Genomic DNA, 21661 nt, shown 5'->3' with positions numbered 1-21661 from the left:
CCCAGTCACAAAACTAGCCCCCACCACTGCAAAACCTTCCCCCAGTCACAAAACCAGCCACACCTCTGCAAAACTGTCCCCAGTCATGAAACCAGCCCCCACTACTGCAAAACCGGACCCAGTCACAAAACCAGCCCCCATCACTGCAAAACCGGACCCCAGTCACAAAACCAGCCCCCATCACTGCAAAACCGGACCCCAGTCACAAAACCATCCCTCACTACTGCAAAACCGCCCCCACTCACAAAACCAGCCCCCATCACTGCAAAACCGGACCCCAGTCACAAAACCAGCCCGACCACTGCAAAACCCACCCCCAGTCACAAAACAGCCCCCAGCACTGCAAAACAGACCCAGTCCCAAAACCAGCCACAACCACTGCAAAACAGGACCCCAGTCACAACACCAGCCCCATCACTGCAAAACCGGACCCTCAGTCTCAAAACCAGCCTCAACCACTGCAAAACCCACCCCCATGCACAAAACAGCCCCCAGCACTGCAAAACAGACCCCAGTCCCAAAACCAGCACCCAGCACTGCAAAACCGGACCCTCAGTCTCAAAACCAGCCCTCACCTCTGCAAAACCACTCCCAGTCCCAAAACCAGCCCCCAGCACTGCAAAACTGGACCCCAGTCATAAAACAAGACGCAACACTGCAAAACCACCTCAGTCATTAAACTAGCCCCCAGCACTGCAAAACTGGACCCCAGTCACAAAACCAGCCCCCAGCACTGCAGAACCGACACTCAGTTACAAAACCAGGACCCACCTCTGCAAAACTGCCCCAGTCAAGAAACCAGCCCCCAGCACTGCAAATCCGGACCCTCAGTCACAAAACCAGCCCCCACCACTGCAAAACAACTCTCAGTCACAAAACCAGCCCCCACCACTGCAAAACCGTACCCCAGTCATGAAACCAGCCCCCACCACTGCAAAACCGGTCCCCAGTCACAAACCAGCCCTGAACACTGCAAAACCGGTCCCCAGTCACAAAATCAGCCCCCACCACTGCAAAAACAACTCTCAGTCACGAAACAAGCCCCCACCACTGCAAAACCGGACCCAGTCACAAAAACCAGCCCTGAACACTGCAAAACCGGTCCCCAGTCACAAAATCAACCCTCAGCATTGCAAAACCACCCTTCTCTCATGGAACCAGCACCCACCTCCACAAAACCAGCCTCCACTGCTGGAAAACCAGCCCCCAGTCACGAAACTAGCCCCCATCACTGCAAAACGACACAGTCACAAAACAAGCCCCCTGCACTGCAAAACCGGATCCCAGTCACAAAACCAGCCCCCAGTCACGAAACCAGACCCCACCTCTGCAAAATCAGCCTCACTCACAAAACCAGCCCTCACCTCTGCACAACCGGCCCCCTGTTATGAAACCAGCCCCCACATCTGCAAAACCGGCCCCCAGTCACAAAACCAGCACGACCACTTCAAAAGCCGCCCCCAGTCACAAAACCAGCCCCGACCACTGCAAAACCGGCCCCCATTCACAAAATCAGCCCCCAGCACTGCATGTGCCAAGGCTTGTTGGCGGAATGCAGCAACGCAACCCAGACTGCAATCTTCCATCCGGCATGGGACATGATGTGCACCAACCAGGAACCTGCATCTGTCTTTTTGGGTGCAGTACTGACTGTTGTTCTTCACAGGTGGTTCCTCTTTTGCACCTTGTAGGAAAGTACCCTCTTTTGGCATGTTGCCTCCAATTACTGCCTGATATCAGTGTGTTTGACTATCTTACTGGGATCATGTTAACCAGGACCCCAGAGATTCTGCTCTCTCTCCTCTTAAATTTGTCACTACATACTTGTAACCCAGTATTTTATCCCAAATTGGCATACTGGTGCCCTTTTATAAGTCCCTAGTAAATATACCTAGGTACCCAGGGCATTGGGGCTCAAGGGGATCCCTATAGGCTGCAGTATAACTTTTGCCACCCATGGGGAGCCCTTGCAAAGGCTTCAGCAGGACTGCCATTGCAGCCTGCGTGAAATGCTGCATGCCCCCTTTGACAGCCATTTTCACTGCACCAGGTCACTTATAAGTCACCTATATGTCAGGTCTTCCAACCCTGAAGGCTGGGTGCAAAGTACCTGTGTGTGAGGGCACCTCTGCACTAGCAGAGGTGCCCCCACATTGTCCAGGGCCATTTTCCCGGACTTCGTGAGTGCAGAGATGCTGTTTTACATGTGCACTGGACTTAGGTCAATACCTCTGTCCAGCTGCACAATGGTAACTCCGAATATGGCCATGTAAGGTGTCTAACAACTGGGAATTGTATCCAATACAGATTCTAGTATGGTTGTACAGTCCCTAGCACTCTGGGGGCTCCACTGTGGACCCCCAGTACTGCATACCAGCCTTTTGAGGTTTTCCAGGCATCCCCACCTGCTGCCACCTCACATAAAGGTTTCTGCCCTCCTGTTGCTCAAGCAGCTCGATCCCAGGAAGGCAGCACAAAGCATTTTCTTTGGGAGAGGGGTTTTACACCCTCTCTCTTTGGAAATATGCGTTACAGTCTATGGAGGCGTAGCCTCTGGAAATGCTTTGATGGACACAGATGGTGCCCTCCTTGCATAATCTAGTCTACACCAGTCCAGGGACCCCAGTCCCTTCTCTTGAGTAACACTGGACAAAGGAAAGGGGAATGACCACTCCCCTGTCCATCACCACCCCAGGGGTGGTGCTCAGAGATCCTTCATAGTGTCACTGGGTATTGCCATCTTGGATTCCAAGTTGGCAGGGCACTCTTAGAGCATATAAGTGGCCAGTGCCAGCAGGTGATGTCAGAGCCCTCCCCTCATAGGTGCTTAGCTGTGTAGCTGACCAATCCCCCTTTTAGGGCTATTTCGGGTCTCTCTCTTGGGTGGTTCTTCAGATTCAGATTGCAAGACTCCAGCAGGAATCCTCTGCACCTTTACTTCACCTTCTCACTGAAGAAACTGCATCTGGATCCTCCAGGAACTCTACAAACTGCAACAAAGAAGCAGAGACGACTTCTGCAACATTGCATCTTCAGCTCCTGCCAGCAACTGTAACTGTTTCGAGGTTGTGCATCTTCTGAGGACTGCCTGTCTTCAGCTTGCACCAGAAGAACAAAGGAATTTCCCCTTAAGTTAAGGAGTCACTTCCCTGCTTCAGCAGGCACCCTTCTGCAGCGATGACCGGTGGCTTGGTCCCCTCTCCTGAAGAAGTGCGTGGATCCAGCAACATGGGTGGTGGACTGAAGTTGTCCCGACGGTCCAGACATCCCACTGTCCAACTTTGGGGGAGGTAAGAGCTTGCCTCCCCATGCCAGACAGTACCCCCATGCACCACATGTTTTGCAGTTGCCAATGCTTATTGGCATCCTTCCATGAAGTTCTTCATGCCTTTTGCAGCTTCTGCCCCCGAACTCTATCCTGCGATGCACAGCTTCCTGCGTAGTACTCCGGTGGTGTGGGATCGCTTCATCTAGTGCTGGGTGGGGCTCCATTTGCACCATCTTTGTCCCCATGCTGTGGGACTCCTGTGAGCTCTGTCTGGTCTTCTGAGGGCTCTGTGAGTTGCTGAGAGCCCCCTCTGTCTCCTCCTCCTGGGTAGAGTCCACCAGGTCCTTCTGGTCCCGGGCAGTGCCATTTTCCGCTACCTGCGAGCTGCACCAACCAGAAACCTGCTTCCGACTTCTTGGGTGCAGTACTGACTGTTGTTCTTCACCAGTGGTTCTTCTTTTACACCTTCATCGGGGTTAGCAGGGGCTCCTGTTCTCCCTGGACTCTTCAGTGTTTCTTGGACTTGGTCCCCTTCTTCCACTGGTCTTCAGGTCGAGGAATCTACTTTTGGTGTCTTGCAGTCTCTTCTGGTTCTTGCATAATCTTCTTTCTCATGTTCTTGTGTGTTCTAGGAAAGTTACTGTGATTTAATCCTGCTTTCCTAGGCTCTGGGATTGGTTCTATTACTTACCTTTGGGGTTTTCTAAGAGTCCCAGCACCCCTCTATACACTACACTTGGCTAGGTGGGAAACTGACTTTCGCATTCTACTATTTTAGAATATGGTTTGTGTTCCCCAGGCCCATTTCTGACTATTGTGATTTTCGCTATTTGCACTGTTTTTCTCTAAGCTATTTTTGGCACTTGGGTCACCAAAATAAAGCACCTTTATTTTTGTAACACTGAGTATTTTCTTTCATGTGTGTGCGTACTGGGTGACTATAGTGGTATTGCATGAGCTTTGCATGTCTCCTAGTTAAGCCTTGGCTGCTCATCCACACTACCCCTAAAGAGCCTGGCTTACAAACACTGACTACATTTCAAAAATAAGGGATAACAGGACTTGGTATAAGGTGTAAGCACCTTTGGTACCCACTACAAACCAGGCCAGCCTCCAACAGTCTCCTCCTCTGTGTCTCCCTTCCCATTGCAGAGTAGAGGGCAAGTGTCCTGCTGCTGGATGACCCTGTCCCATCCACACTGGAAGCTGGATCCCAGTGCCAGGGATGGTGCTCTCCTCCTGCGTGTCTCCCTTCCCATTGCACAGTAGAGGGCAAGTGTCCTGCTGTTGGATTACCCCGTCCCATCCACACTGGAAGCTGGATCCCAGTGCCAGGGATGGTGCTCTCCTCCTGTGTTTCTCCCTTCCCATCGCACAGTAGAGGCTGTGTGTCCGGCTGATGAGTGACCCTGTCCCATCCTTGCCTGAAGCTGAATCCCAGTGCCAGAGATGGTGCTCTCCTCCTGTGTGTCTCCCTTCCCATCGCACAGTAGAGGCCGTGTGTCCTGCTGCTGGATGACCCCGTCCCATCCACACTGGAAGCTGGATCCCAGTGCCAAGGATGGTGCTCTCCTACTCTGTGTCTCCCTTTTCATTGCACAGTAGAGGTCGTGTGTCCTGCTGCCGGATGGCCCAATCCGATCCACGTCTGAAGCTGGATCCCGGTACCAGAGATGGTGCTCTCCTCCTCTGTGTCTCCCTTCCCATCGCAGAGTAGAGGGCAAGTGTCCTGCTGCTGAATGACCCTGTCCCATCCACACTGGAAGCTGGAACCCAGTGCCAGGGATGGTGCTCTCCTCCTGCATGTCTCCCTTCCCATCGCACAATAGAGGTCGGGTGTCCTGCTGCTGGGTGACCCCGTCCCATCCAAGCCGGTTGCTGAATCCCAGTGCCAGGGATGGTGCTCTCCTCCTGTGTGTCTCCCTTTTCATTGCACAGTAGAGGCCGGGTGTCCTGCTGCTGGATGACCCCGTCCCATCCATGTCTGAAGCTGGATCCCAGTGCCAGAGATGGTGCTCTCCTCCTGTGTGTCTCCCTTACCATCGCACAGCAGAGGCCGGGTGTCCTGCTGCTGGATGACTCTGTCCCATCCCCACCTGAAGCTGGATCCCGGTGCCAGAGATTGTGCTCTCCTCCTGTGTGTTTCCCTTCCCATCGCACAGTAGAGGCCGGGTGTCCTGCTGCTGGATGACCCTGTGTCATCCACACCTGAAGCTGGATCCCAGTGCTAGAGATGGTGCTCTCCTCCTGTGTGTCTCCCTTCCCATCGCACAGTAGAGGCCGTGTGTCCTGCTGCTGGGTGACCCGTTCCAACTATGCCTGAAGCTGGATCCCAGTGCCAGAGATGGTGCTCTCCTCCTGTGTGTCTCCCTTCCCATCGCACAGTAGAGGCCGACTGCTGCTGGATGACCCTGTCCCATCCCCGCCTGAAGCTGGATCCCAGTGCTAGGAATGGTGCTCTCCTCCTGTGTGTCTCCCTACCTATCGCACAGTAGAGGCCGGGTGTCCTGTTGCTGGATGACCCTGTCCCATCCATGTCTGAAGCTGGATCCCGGTGACAGAGATGGTGCTCTCCTCCTGTGTGTCTCCCTTCCCATCGCACAGTGGAGGCCAGGTGTCCAGCTGCTCATTGACCCAGTCCCATCCACGCCTGAAGCCAGATCCCAGTTCCAGAGATGGTGCTCTCCTCCTGTGTGTCTTACCCAACCCTGTGCTTGGGCAGCACTCACAGCATCAGTCAGGTCTCGGCATACAGCCCCGAGCTGCCAGATGTCTGCTGTCATACTGAAATTTAAAGTATACTGGTGGGTGAGCCACTTAAAATCTGTGCTTGGCCTCAGCCTGAAGCCTGGCTCACCTTGAGCTAGGCTCTGGGACCTCGGGCCCATGAGGAGCCGAGCTTTCTTCTGGCTTCTGCCTCCCTCCCTCCATCCAGGAGGTGTCATTACCATTGGAGCTGCAGACTGTGGCACTGGAGAACCAGGTTAGAGAGCCAGCGTTTGCCATCCACCCTGTGACTCTGGCCACATCACTTGACCCCGCCCTATCCCTATAAACAATGCATGTGACCATGTGTAATATAACTGGTGCTAATATAAAGCATCCAGCCTTGGGGTTGAGTTTGTGCTGCATTTAAATGACAAAAAATGAACTGAGCTAAAAGCAAAAGCTTAACTTGAGGAAAGACAAACAAAGTGAAACCAGAAAAGCTGCTAAATTAGGTCTTCCCTGCTTAAATTGTGTAACCTTGGGTAAATATTTATTTTACCTGAACTCTTTTTCTTTCAATATTGCTTTAGATAGCACTCTCAAATGTGTGAGATCAGACTACCAGTTTTACAAAACTAACCTTCTAATAAGTACCAGCGGTCTTATGTGCCTTATTAAAGTTTCTATATTTTAGAGGAATACACTTTTTTAATTTTTACGAGACTTTCATATTTTGCATCCTGTTTGTTCCATCATTTACATAGCAAATATGTTCGGGGCTGGGCACGTGCAGGAGACAAGCCAGACCCTTGGCTCAGCCCTCCCTGTTATTTCCTTGGCTCGCCCACCTCTAACAGATGTCCTGTAAGCGGGTACAGAGGGCGGGTCTTGTGTCCTGGGATTGGCGCCTCACTCTTGTCACTCATCACACGGATGCATCTGTGCCCGGGAATCATTCTACAATGACCAGTCTTGTTATGAGATCATCAATATGGCATAAGATCTTTCAGTTTCAGATGTTGTACAGAGAGACAGCTCTGTGTGCACGTAAGATAATTAAAAACCCTATTTGTCACATTTTACAATTTTACATTTTACAATTTGCAGACTACAGTAACTGTTGACCATATTTAATGCAGTGAGAGAAAGGGACAATTTTTAATGTGTTTAAATACTTTTGACTACATGTTCACAACTGCCTTATAAACCATTTCACCTTCTCAAATGTGCTTTGAAATGCTCCATTTGCTTCTCTTTTTTTAAACTTTTCTTGGGGGGAAGAACCCCCCAAATTCCTTTTTGTCCATCAGGCTTTCTTGCTTTACTTGCTTGTAACATGACACTCATTCACAATTTGTACGCCCCACCACTTTCAAATGTCCCCAGCCACCACTGAACGGATGCTATGCTGAGCATGGTCTGGGTTGCATATGCTTGATGCCTGTGGTGCAGAGGGCTCCTCTTCTGGTGACTTTGAAATCTTTAACAATTCCCCTCTTTCGGGATGGTGCAGATGTTCATTTGTGGAAATCAAACTAAAGTCAGACACCAAAATGATATTAAAACAAATAAAACCATTGAAGATTGCAACTACAGAAAGGACCCAAAATCATCCACAGCTACTATCCATAAAACCCAGCTTCTATTACTGGAGGTACTAATGCTTTACTGCAAGCAGTCGAATGGTTCTACAAACGCATGATAAATTGCTTTAAAACCCTCCAGACATACAGCCTTTTAATGTTTAATATTGAATTTGGTCAATTTCAGATCCAACATGAAACTACAAATGAGTATGTAAAGTTAGGTGTTCTCTGGTGTTGATATCCTGCCTGAACAGAATGGTGTAACATTTGGGGATGAATATACAGCCCAACAGTCCAGCACTAGAAGCTAAGATGGCAAAGATCTCCACGGCCACCATGTACTTGCCTTTAGTGCTGATATAGGCTGGAAAGAAAGAGACCCAGACACTGCAGAACACCAGCATGCTGAATGTGATGAGCTTGGCCTCATTGAATTTATCCGGGAGGTTCCTGGCTAAGAAGGCCACAATGAAGCTGGCCGAGGCCAACAGTCCCATGTAACCAATCACACTGTAGAAGGCAGTGACAGATCCCTGGTCACACTGCAGGATCATCTTCCCAGTCTCAGACTGTGTGTCAGTGCCAGGGTGAGGTGGAGCTGTGAGCAGCCAAGAGAGACAGATTGTCACTTCTCCTAGTGTGCAGAAGAGGACAATAGAGCCGGACACGCGGGATCCCAGCCACCTACTTAATCTGCTCCCAGGCCTTGTGGCATTAAAGGCAATGACAACAGTGATGGTTTTTGCTAGAACACAAGACACAGCAACAGTAAAAATAATCCCAAATGCAGCTTGTTGGATCAGACAGGTCCATGTCGCAGGCCGTCCAATAAATAGGAGGGAGCATAGAAAAGCCAAAATTAGGGCAGTGAGGAGTGTGTAGCTGAGATCACGGTTATTAGCCTTCACTATTGGGGTGTCCCGGTGTCTGAGAAAGATTCCCAGCACTCCAACAGTGACAGCAGAGAAGATAATGGCCACAGTGAACAAAACCATGCCAAGTATGTCACTATGTGAGAGGAAAACAATGACCCTTTTGTTGCATCCATCCTTCTTGACATTCGGCCACTGGTCCTCAGGGCACTGCATGCAGTTTTCCATGTCTACAATAAAAAGCAATCAAAATCAGTCATTTCTGCTGTTTCAAACTATTTAGAAATGCGTATTTAGTAGTGTGATAAAACATTTATTTTCACATTATTTCAAGAATAATTTGACTATGGATACAAAAGTAGTCAGAAATTACTAATAATGAGTCCATGGGATTGACTACCATGCATCAAAGACCATTACGTTCATTGTAAAAGCATATCAACAATATATGCCCGCACATACAAACATAGTTGATTACCTGCCACAGCCCTGGAACCTTTCTCAGCTGCAACATATGTCTGTGCAATGTCCAGCACTTCAGCTTCTGTTTCCAGAAGCACTTCTAGGCAATAAACAGGTGACTAGAAAAACATCATGATAGATGCTTAAATTTACATGAGAATTCATCATGAAACTCAACATGAAAAAAATTGCATCCATTATCCTACTTATTGCTTCCATAAATGGTGAAATCCGTGGGTTTGGCCATTGTTGTGCTCAGGGCAAGGATATAGGCTGGAAAGAAAGAGACATAGATGGCCTCAACTGAGAAACCTTTGAAGGCAGTCAATGATCAAATGCAGAAGGTGCTAGACTGTGGACAGGATGTCTAGTTTCGAAAAAATGCATGATTAATGATATGGAAGACGGCTCACTCTGAAGTAACATCAGGAGATATGGAGTCGTAAAAAAACACAGAAAAGATGACTTGTTAAACTTCCTGCCAGATTTGTTCCTCAGTGTACGAAAACATATGATTGAAAAGGCCAGTGGAGTTCCAAAGGATGCATTGGAGCTACCAGACAACTATAAAAGGCCTCAAGCAGACCACATCCTGTCACTGCCTGTCTACTGCAGCATCAGCACGTCAGAACAATCCTCCAGGCAGCTTAAAAGAGTAATTACTAAATCCATCTTTGCAGATTGCTCTGTTGACACTAGTCCCAAACAAAAGAAGTTCTTGGAACCTAGATCACACCTCAATACATAGGGAATCATTTATGGTCTCTCAGACCAGGCGACAATGCTTATCACAGGGAATGTTGAACCTCAGATCTCATTTCAGGTCAATTGGAAGATGTTCTGAATTCTCTTGTCTCTTCAATTTTCCCATAAGGGTATTCAGATGGAAACAGGAACCTTATTCTCTGACTAGAATTGTACTGGGTACCGAGATAGCATTCCTACTGAGAGATCAGATGCATGGGGAAGGACTGAATTGAATCATTGAGGAACTACTTGAAGACAGAGTTAAATCTGAGTCCTCAATTTAGAAAAACATTGTCTTTAATCAACAAACTGCCTGGACATCTATTCCTTTCTTTTCAAAACCATGTTTATTGATATTTAGATAGTACTGAGAAATCATGGCAGATACTTTTACAATCAAGTATCTCTGTATAAACAGGTCATCATTGCCCTGATGTAGGAAGAATAGGAATACATCACATACAAACAAACATAAGTTCCCAAATCCCAATACAAACATTTTAGGCTAGAGATAGTTGTAAACCAATGTAAGTAGTGAAAGGCTTAATACATGACATGTTAAAAAAAAGACAGAGGCGGTCATTACAACATTGGCGGTAAAAGCCGCTTACCGCCGTGCAGAAGACCGCCAACACACCGCCGCACCCGCGAAAAACCTCCACAGCTATTATGACCCACAGCACGGAATCTGCCAAAATTCAGATACCCACACAAGTCCACCACACCAAAGGTTAGTGATAAAATGGCGAAAAAAAAACCTCCACCGTCACGCCAACAGAAGGACGCCCACACCATCATGACCCACGAATCCAAGAGGTGGTCTTTCAACCGCGGTATCCCATTGGCGGTACACACCGCCGCGCTCAAAAAACACACACATTTACAAAACACAGCCACATTGGACAATTCCAAATACACACACCTGATACACATACACACACCGCTCCCACACACCCAATACAATATATAAAACACACCCACATCACCCACAAACCCCTACAACCAAAATTCATGAACGAAGGCTAGAGAGAGACACCACCATCAGCAGTACTAGCATCCACAGGCACACAACACCATCACCCGCACAACTTCCACGCACCTCACACTACACACGACTACATATCAGCACACTTAGCACCCCACACATCACCTACACCACCCCATGGCACGGCAAAGACACCCCAGGTTCTCGGAGGAGGAGCTCAGGGTCATGGCGGAGGAAATCGTCCCGGTAGAGCCACAGCTATTCGGATCACAGGTGCAGCACACCTCAATTGCAAGGAAGATGGAGCTATGGGGAAGAATAGTGGACAGGGTCAACGCAGTGGGACATCACCCAAGAAGTTGGGAGGATATCAGGAAGAGGTGGAACGACCTACGGGGGAAGGTGTGTTCCGTGGTCTCAAGACACCACCTTGCGGTTCAGCGGACTGGCGGCGAACCCCCACCTCCTCCCCCACAACTAACAACATGGGAGGAGCAGGTCTTGGCGATTCTGCATCCTGAGGGCCTCGCAGGAGTAGGTGGAGGAATGGACTCTGGCAAGTCAAATCTTAACTATTACATCCCCCACCCTACCTGCATGCCAGCACATACCCCCACCCTCACCCTCACCACCATCACTCTAACTCCTCACAAATTTCCCTACATCACAACCCACCCATCCCAACACCAAGCCACTCATGCAACAACAACGCATGGACACACATCACTAAAGCATGGCCACTGCACATACCCATACACCCCCCTAAACCATCATCACACAGGAATGCAAGCACTGGGGTACACGGTCACCCACCTATTGCACACCATGCCACACACAGATGTAATAAACATCCTTCTATACCCCTGCAAGACCCCAACCCAACGTCACCAGACAGGAGGGTCCACACATATCCACACCACCAACAGAAGAGGCCCACAGTGATGACAGCAGCTCTGTCCAAATGGATCTAGATGACCAGCCCGGCCCATCGGGGACCTCAGGACAGTCGGTTCCCCACACCCAGTCACAGGCCACCACAGAGCTTCCCCCCTCTGGAAACACCAGCACAGCACCCACCCAGCGGGCCCATACCTCCGTCCCCAGGACACGTCAATCAGCAGTGTGTCCACCACTACAGGGAACACAGGCTAACCCACCACCCCAATAACAACAGGAACCTGGGGGCAGTGGTAGTGGGCACACAGTCCGGGGGATGGAGGCCCAGGAACACAGGGGAACTGGGAGGGCTGCTGTGCGACAGGGGGCGGACAGGCCCAGGGAACCCACTCTCCATGGGGCCCTCTCCTCCATCATGGGTGCCTACCACCACTCCCAGGAGACGATGGGAACGGTACTGGCCACGTTTCAGGAGAACCAGCGCCAGCAGGAGGAACATTATATGGGCTTCAGGGAGGAACTCAGAACCATCAATTCCACCCTGGGCACCATCGTAAGGGTGCTGAAGGAAGTACTCAACACCAGGAGGGACACTGTGGCACTACAAGGGGCCCCTGACACTAGCCTGGACGATGAACTGCCCACCACCTCCGCCGGCGCTAGTGGACAGGAGGCTCCGCCACAGGACCACCACACCAGCACCCCACCCCCTGCAGAGGGAGAACTACCTCGCAAACGGTCGCGGAGATCCAGGAACAAGACAGAGAACGATGCCAAGACCCCCGCCAAGAAATGAGACCACCCTGATTGTCATCCTACTGTCCCACTTTGTCACCCTGTCCATACTTAAACTGCCCCAGCTCAACTTCCTATGCCCATTTGGGCAATGCACCTGTGAGACTAATAGACTGGACTCTGCCATGGACATTCCTCCGCCATCACCCCTCACCATTTTGCTACCCCCTCCAATTTTGAGCACTAAAATAAACACCCTTAAAGCACCAAACAATCTGGAGTCAGTCTGAGATTTCAGAATACTGTATTAGCAATTACTGTGGCAAAAAGCTCTTTCACTTGTAATGTCAACATACCTATGTCACACAGCTCTAGTCCATGAGGAATCAAAGCAGATGTCACACTGTGGGACCCAGATCTGTGAAATCGTAAGGGAAAGTGACAACTCAGTGACCATACACTGGGTGAAAACGACAGACAGTAGAGAGGTAGTAGTTTTTAAGTACATGTAGTAGGCAGGTTTGTATTCTTACCTGTGTTTCACTGGAAATATTGCTGGATCACTGAGTCCCTGTTGTCCATGTCTTCTTCTTCTGGTTCCTCGTCTTCACTGTCCACAGGCTCCACAGCTGCCACAACACCGCCATCTGGACCATCCTCCTGCAGAAAAGGCACCTGTCATCGCAAAGCCAAGTTGTGAAGCATACAGCAGGCCACGATGATCTGGCACACCTTCTTTGGTGAGTAGAAGAGGGATCCACCTGTCATCATCATCATCAACACATCGCTTTATTCGGTTAATTTAAACCATCATATCATAAATCACACAATACAAGAATAACATTTAAAATCTTAAATATCTTACATTCAAAAATACATAAAAGGTATAAAAACATAAATACTAAAATCAAGGAGGTATTTCTCTTAACACAATGCATAACTACCTAAACCTTGTTCCTCAACATAGCCAAAATATCATCCAGCGAACTAACACCCTAATCATAGGGCCTCATAATAATCAAGAAGAATTTTTTGACTGGCAAATTCGTATATGCCATGTAGCCGCAAGGAACTTGCTAACTGCACAGAACAGAGGACAGGATGTGTCCCTCATCATAATCCTTAAAGCATCTATACAACATCTGATCCCCATGTTCTTACAAACTGGGCGTAACCACCTCTGACAAGCAATCCTATATGCTGGGTATATGAACATAAAATGCACAATGGTTTCCGGAGAAGTGCTACAACTCGGGCATAAATCAGTTCTCGGAGCAGAATCCCACCTATTGCCAAAAGATTTAAGAGGTAGGCATCCATATCTGAACTGAATATACAAACTCTTGCTTAATGGATCAGTAATAAGATCCATAAACAGTTCAAAACACGGATGCCACTTGGTGTCAAGAAATTGAGAAGTCAATCTGCCATGAGACTAATGAAGCAAGTAGTTTCCCCTGACATACGCCCAATAAGCTGTTTTTAGATGCTTCTTCTGCTCTTTCCTTAGGTTATAAGGATGGCTCCAGTAGTTACTAAGACCCAGAATGTGAAACCATTTTGATATGTGTTTAAAACAAGGAATAGTAAGCACGTTGGGTCTGTCTAAAATATCTTGGATGGATTCCTTATATGTGAGTAGCTCAGGAGTAGTCCAAACACGTACCCAGAAAAGCAGCGGTCTCAAAGCTATAATGTCTGAGATACGTGCAAGTCAGAGGTCCCAAAACATTGGTAACAAAGGAGTATTACGTGGAAAAGCCAAGAGTGATCTCACAAAATTATTTTCTCCTATTGAAAGTTTGCCAGCATTTGAGTATCCCCAGACTTCTGCCCCGTAAGCCACAGCACTCTGAGCCTTTGCCCGATTAATTTTTACAGCTGGAGTGACTACTCTCTAAATGGTCGACTTGTGGAAGCACAGAATTGCCCCAGATCTATGTGACAGGAGGGCTGAGCTTTTATTAATCTGGGCCTCCCACTGCATATCTTTACTAATTCTGACCCCCAGATAATCAATGGAGCAAACCTTACTCAATGGAGTCCCTTTGTGAAGTATGGTATATCCTTTGTTGGGACCACGTCTCATGGTCATAACTTTAGTTTTGGTGTGATTAAGCTCGAACCCAAAGTCATCACAAAACAAGCTAAACCTATCCATTAATACCTGTAGGCCCATCGGTGTTCGGGAGATCAAGAGAGAATCATCAGCGAATAGCAGAATCTGGATTTTTGTGTTATTCAAAGAGGGCGCATCATTTTGGCAATTAGCAATAACTTGCACTACCTCATTGATGAACAAGATGAAAAGAGTCGGAGCAAGGACACAACCCTGTTGTACCCCTCTCCTGATATTTATTCTGTCAGTGAGTTCCCCCTGGTTACCCCATCTTACTTGAGCATAAGTATTCTTGTGCAATCTTTGGATTAAATGTACTAAGTTCTCTGGGGTACCAATTTTGTTCAGAACTCCCCACAGTTTCTCTCTTGGCACAAGATCAAAAGCAGATCTCAGGTCTACAAAGGCCACATATAATTTCTGTCTGGCTAAGGTGACATACTTCCAGAATAATAGTGACAACCTAAAGACTTGGTCCATAGTGGTAGTTTTTGAACGAAATCCAGCCTGTAGAGAGGATGAAATCTGATTCTTCAAAACCCATTCCGTAAGTCTGTCCAAAATTTGTTTTGCAAAGATCTTTTGGAGAATATCAATAAGGCTAATCGGTCGATAGTTCGCTGGCAAACCTACATCGCCTTTCTTGTGAACAGGGATTATTTCTGCACCATGCCATGAATCAGGAATGGGACCACCTGCTGCTATGGCATTGGACAATAAATTGATATACCATGCCCATATAGTGGGTTCAGATTGAAACAGATCCCCAGGTATCTTATCAGGGCCAGGGGCTTTAGCTGGCCTCAGAGAATTAATAGCATCAGTTGTTTCAGCTATAGAAAAGACAATGCTCTCAGAGGAGCTATTTGTAGAAGCTACATCATCATCATATCTGATAACCTTAGGGTCATGCAATACAGGATAGGCATACATTTCAGAGAAATGGGTCACCCATCTATCAGGTTGAATAGATGAGCTGGTGGAGTCATTTCCCCCTCTCGATCTGCAAGAGAGCAGTCTCCAAAAAGAAACATCATCCTTATTTTTAACTGCAACCAATAACCTCTGCCAGGTTCCGTCTTCCCAACTTGTTTTTGCTTGCTTCAGGGCCTTAGCATATTTAGATCTAGCATCCACAATATCTTCTTTTAAATTAGATCTTGCTAGAGCGCAATCCTTGTTATAGCATTCGTTAGAAGAGATGATATCAGATGACCGCTTTAGGCGAGTTTCTTTATAGAAAACACCCCGTATGGTATCCACCAATTCTGTATGAATTGTCAGAATAGGTATAGTAGCGACCTCTTGTTCCCCAAAAACCGAAAAGAGATTTAGAAATTATAAATAAATATCCCTAATCTAATATGGATTTGCTGCCGCATTTTGCCAGCTAACACGAGTTTGTCTGTGATTCAGTCGAGGGATTGGAACATTAGTAATCTCTGTGTGTTGCATTTTTAGAATAGCTTAGTTGGTTAGTACAAGACACAAGGGATTATGATCACTGTCATGGCGAGAAATGATTTCCATATCTAGTGTACTTGACCATAGCCTGATATCCACCAGAATGTAATCGATAGTGCTAAAGGAAAGCCCTTGCTTAAATGTAAGAGCACGATTTAGATCAGATCTAGTGCGACCGTTGCATTCTCTCAAGCCATATTTTAAACAGAGTGAGGCCAACTGCATAGATGCACACGAGGCAGGAGATGGAACCATTTCCTTGGGTTGAGGGATACCCAATAATTCATCTTCCTCACTAATTAAGGTAATAATAGTGCCATCAGGTGCAAAAGAACAGTTAAAATCACCTGCAATCATCAAAAAATCTGAAGGATCTAAGGACTCTACAAACTCAGACAGATGTGTGAGTATCTCAGATTCAGTGGTACGTGGAACAGACCTTGCATATACATTTAATACAGTTAACCTAAAGCCGGGACAAAATGTGAGCTGTATACCCAACAAATCATGAGAGTTAAATTCAATCACAGAATGATCACAATCTAGGCTATTATTCAGTGAGATCATAAGTCCTCCTATGCATCTTCCAAATCCTCTAGTAGCCGATTGGGCAGGAGAGAAATAAGACGTGAAACCCTCTAGATGGTACAATTCCACACCCAGGTTTCCTGAAATAAACAGACATCGTAATTGTTAACAAAGCCCGACCATTCTGGATCATCTAGCTTTGATTCTATTCCCGCAATGTTCCAGGACATAACATTAAGTTTTGGTTTTGAGATCACCAATTGAGTTCTTGTTTGAGATACAGTCATTAAACTCCCTTTATATTCTTCCTGACATTCTCCATTTGTTGTAATTGGCATTTTTGCATGAGAAGAAGATAGTCAATCCAAATCGGAAAGTGAAGGAGAACGATTCTCAGCCTTGGATGATAAATGGATAGCTGGTAGAATAGCGACTCCATCTGCCTGATTTCCAGTTGAGCAGCAGACCCTGTACAACATGTCTCCAGGAGGGTACCTACAGAGTCTAAGGACCGACTTCCTACTGAAACTTAGAGAACTGGTCAGTGCATCAAAGGATATGAGGTTGTTGACAATACTACTATCATAAAGGAGTATAGATATAAAATCCAAATCCAACCCCAGTTGATTATGTCTACGGACCTCTTGTATATCAGACAGGATGACAGAAAGACAATTCCTTTGTGTACGTATCCAAAAGATTACTTTATTAATGAGAGAATCCTTGGATTCTATGTTACCCTGTGGCAATCTGGATACCCCAGTTAAGTATAAGCAGTTACCATCCCTCCTTCGTCCATGTGTTCCTTTCGGATCAAGCGATTGTATAGGTCTCACGAAATCAAAGGAAGAAGCTCGAGAGGGACTTGCATGAAAACCTGCTCTAAGAAATCTCCCATGGACTTTGTTCGAAACTGTAGGACAAACAGTATCTGAATCCCGCTGCCCAACAGAGCAATCGTATTTATTGTCACCAGGTTTAAAGGTTCGCTCATTAGTATTATTAATGGGCTGGCAGGATGGCCTGTCATTAGTTCCCCTGCCCCGGTTGCAAATAGGAATGGAGGTCATTTTGCCGTTACAATTAGATAAACTTGGAACGTTGGTGCTTATTACCGGATCGTGTTTAGGAGCAACCTCATCGGCCGAAATACCCTTGGGATCTCCGCTCTGGTCTTTATGATCGGAAATTCTATTCAGAAGTGTTATCAATAATGACTTAATATCATCCAGTTTATGGGAGATGATTACCAATTGGGAATCTTCATTACTGCCCACCTTGCAAGCCTGGATCCCCTTGTTAGTTCCATCTGCGGTTAAAATTTGAGGGCATTCCGGTCTTATGTTGCTAGAGGAGAGAACCGAAAACCTATTGGAGCATGGAATATCAATAATAGACAGTGACATGGAGCTAAGGGTAAGACGTCCTCAGCATTAAGTCGTCCTGCTATTTCCACGGATGCTAAGGATGACGAAGACTTCTTTGGAGGAGAGGGGAGTATATCCTGAAATTTGGGAGGGGGATGCAAATCCACCTCAACCTCCATCCTGGGCATAGATAGTTTTTCTTAAAAAGGTCAGGAATCTTCTTGGGCGGAGAGGTATCTAGATTGGAGAGAGCAGCAATGGAAGGACTCCTCAATATTGCCTTAACCTCTTCAAACAAAGAGTCAATTGTTTTAAATTGGTTTGAGTTTGTGGCACAACACCCAACCAAGGTCTTATCAGGCCGTTTTTTGGATTTCTTAACCCCTGATGGGGGTGCTGGTACATCAGCAGCCTTCCGCTTCCCCATATCATAAATCTCTGTTAAATACACACTCAGGAATATTGGCCCAGCATTTAGACTCCCACTAGTAGTGGCATGCAGTGAAAGATGGGAAGAACTCAAAAGGCTGGTTAGCCCAAGAGCTACAGTTCAACACCCTTTCTTATAGCAAACCACTGCAAACACTACTGTCAATAAACATGTAGAAACCCAATAACCACGTACCGTGCCAGCAGAAATGAATACTTCCTTCTTAGGGGGCTGGCCCAGCCCAGCCTCTTCCAGGCGCTGACAGGCGCAGGATGGGCCTGCCCTTGGCCCGGGCTTTGCCCGGGTGCGTCCCGCGCAGTGGTGATGTGCGGCACGCTATAAGCGCCCGCGATGAAGGGGCCGCTCCCCCAGCAGACAGCAAGGCAAGATGGATCCTGGGACTTCGTATCCCTCCGGTAGCGGTATGGAGGCACCTGAACCTGGCCTTCAGGAGGCCGAAGGTCCGCTCGATCACCCTCCTAGTTCGCCCATGGGCCTCATTGTAGCGTTCCTCTGCCCTTGTCCTGGGATTCCTCACTGGGGTCAGTAGCCATGACAGGTTGGGGTAGCCAGAGTCACCTGAAAATGGCGAGGGACAACTGTTAGACACACACTAACCTGGAGGGATATCCCCAGACCCAGACAACCATTCCCACTGACTAGCTTCCATGTGTTCACCTAATAGCCACACACGGTGCCTCTGGAGTTGACCCATCACATAAGGGATGCTGCTATTCCGCAGAATGTAGGTGTCATGCACTGAGCCAGGGAACTTGGCATTCACATGGGAGATGTACTGGTCGGCCAAACATATCATCTGTACATTCATCGAATGATAACTCTTCCGGTTTCTGTACACCTGTTCACTCCTGTGGGGGGGACCAAAGCCACATGTATCCCATCAATGGCACCTATGATGTTGGGATATGTCCCAGGGCATAGAAATCACCTTTCACTGTAGGCAATTCCTCCACCTGAGGGAAAACGATGTAGCTCTGCATGTGTTTCAGCAGGGCAGACAACACTCTGGACAACACGTTGGAAAACATGGTCTGGGACATCCCTGATGCTATGGCCACTGTTGTTTGAAATGACTCACTTGCAAGGAAATGGAGCACTGACAGCACCTGCACCTGAGGGGGGATTCCTGTGGGATGGCAGATTGCTGACATTAAGTCTGGCTCCAACTGGGTACACAGTTCCTGGATTGTGGCACGGTCAAGCCTGTATGTGATTATCACATGTCTTACCTAAATTGTCGACAGGTCCACCAACGGTCGGTACACCGGAGGATGCCGCCATCTCCTCACATGTCCCAGCGGACGGTGCCTATGAAGGACAACAGCGAGCACAGAGTCAAACAACTCAAAGGTACGTACCCACAGCTTACACAGAACACCAATCATAATCTAAAAAGTGGCCTAGGTATGTGTGACGCAGTTGAAAATTAAGCCATGTGGGCCCCTGAAACGGCGGCTGCCTGACCTGTAAAGTGGGACAATGGGATGTGAGGTAACTGCGCTGGCATTGTACACCGTCGCGGTAGGCGGTCGAAGACTGCGGCGCAATGCTGCATTGGTTAACATTGGACCCTATGGGTCCCAGGAGCCAATGACGATGTTCGCTGGCGGTGACGGTACGCACCGCCGCGGACGTGACCGCCATTTTCTATCTGTTCAATCACTCGATACCTGATCTTCGACAGGAGAGGACCTACACTGCAAGTGCTGCTGTGACCTCGGTCTGGAAGAGACAATGGCTCGTGCGACTGGGGAAAGGGCCCCTGCCTTCTCATCTGAGAGTTGGAGAAATTGGTGGATGGGGTCCTCCCCCAGTACACGCTACTCTACGGTCCTCCAGACAAACAGGTAAGTACACTGGGAGCATGCTGTATGGGCTATGCCTGTGTGGAGAGGGGTGGATGTAAGAAGGAAGGGGGAGAGTGCGGCGTGCATGAAACAACAGTGAGTGCATGTGCCACATGGCAACGGTAGGGATGGGGGCCAATCACTTTGATGGTGCAGTTGGTAATAAGTTTCTCTTCCCCCTGTACAACTCATGTAGGTCAGCGGCCACCAGAAAAAATATATTTGGCGTGCCATCGCCAATGACTTCCGGACCCTGGGGGTCTACCACAGACGGAGCACCCACTACCGGAAAAGATGGGAGGACATTCGTCGCTGGAGCAAGAAGACAGCGGAGGCTCAGCTGGAGAAGGCCTCCCAACGTGGGAGGGGTGCCCGTTGCACCATGACCCCCCTGATGTTCAGGATCCTGGCGGTGGCATACCCGGAGTTGGATGGGCGCTTGAGGGCATCACAGCAGCCACAAGGGGGTGAGTACACTCTCATTCTGCTGATTTTGCGCACACTGGAGGGGTCTGGGTGGGGGAGGTGGGCTGTGGGTTTCCCTAGGCCAGGGCGAGTTCCATAGGCAAGGTCCCTCCGTAAGGCAGTCCATGTGGCACCACACCGCACCTCTGTAGAGTGCCAAGTACACCTAGTCATGCCCCTGTGTCATCCATGTGTGCAGATGTCGTCCATAGCCTAGTAGGCCATTTCCCAGGAATTGAACAGTGGAGCCCAAGAGCGCGGCGTAGTGCAGGGGGCTTCTGTGTCTGTAATGTCCGCCAACGGTAGCGGTAATGCATGCACTCAACATGTCTTTCTTCTGTCGCCCCCCCTTTTTGTGGTCTCCATGTTCTTGTGTGCATTAGCATCATCAGGCAGAGGAGCAGTGGCACCAGAGCTCGAGGGGGCTGCATCCCACATGGCCATGGAGGGCCACACTACGGAATCGGACTTCACCAGTGGGACGGAGGGCGAGGGGAGCTCCACGGCGGGGACAGGAGCTGACACCAGTGACACAGACTCGTCCTCTGATGGGAGCTCCCTAGTGGTGGCGACAACATCTGTTTCCCCCCATCTACAGGTACAGCCGCCACCCCCCCTTCCAGCACCACTTTCCCAGCAGCCCCTCAGCCTTTTCCCCATGCCCGCTCACCCGGGAGGGTGGGCATCACCTTCGCCCCAGGCACCTCAGGCCCTGCCCCAGTCACCCCTGCTGCCCTCAGTGAGGAGGCCATTGACCTCCTCAGGTCCCTCACTGTTGGGCAGTCTACCATTTTGAATGCCATCCAGGGTGTAGAAAGGCAGTTGCAACAAACAAATGCTTTCCTGGAGGGCATTCATTCTGGTCAGACGGCCCTTCAGCGAGCTTTTCAGACTCTGGCCTCAGCACTGATGGCAGCCACTGTCCCTGTCTTTAGCCTCGCCACTCCAACTTCCTCCACCCAGACCCAATCCCCTGTACCCCAGCCTATCCCCAGCACACCTCTAGACCAGCATGCACACACGTCAACACACAAGGGAAGCTGAGGCAAACATAAGCACCACACATCCCACAGGCACTCACTTAAGCATCACACACATGCAGACATACCAACATCCACTGCCTCCACTGTGTCCCCCTCTTCCTCGCCTCCCTCCTCCC

At 48.6% G+C, this 21661-nt stretch overlaps 1 protein-coding gene across 1 annotated transcript in view; it reads right to left on the bottom strand.

Annotated features, from left to right (window-relative positions):
* Positions 1 to 7756: 7756 nt before the first annotated feature.
* The window catches only part of LOC138279158 (vomeronasal type-2 receptor 26-like), a 169554-nt gene continuing 155649 nt past the window's right edge, over positions 7757 to 21661 (bottom strand). Inside the window, exon 6 of the mRNA XM_069219379.1 lies at positions 7757 to 8665. Coding sequence (XP_069075480.1) covers positions 7761 to 8665 — 905 coding nt within the window. The 3' untranslated portion in view covers positions 7757 to 7760. The remainder of the gene's footprint in view (positions 8666 to 21661) is intronic.

Source organism: Pleurodeles waltl, unplaced genomic scaffold, assembly GCF_031143425.1.
Source record: "Pleurodeles waltl isolate 20211129_DDA unplaced genomic scaffold, aPleWal1.hap1.20221129 scaffold_68, whole genome shotgun sequence".
NCBI lineage: Eukaryota > Metazoa > Chordata > Amphibia > Caudata > Salamandridae > Pleurodeles > Pleurodeles waltl.
Note: the sequence above shows the minus strand (reverse complement) of the source record. Positions and strands in the feature narration are given on the sequence as shown.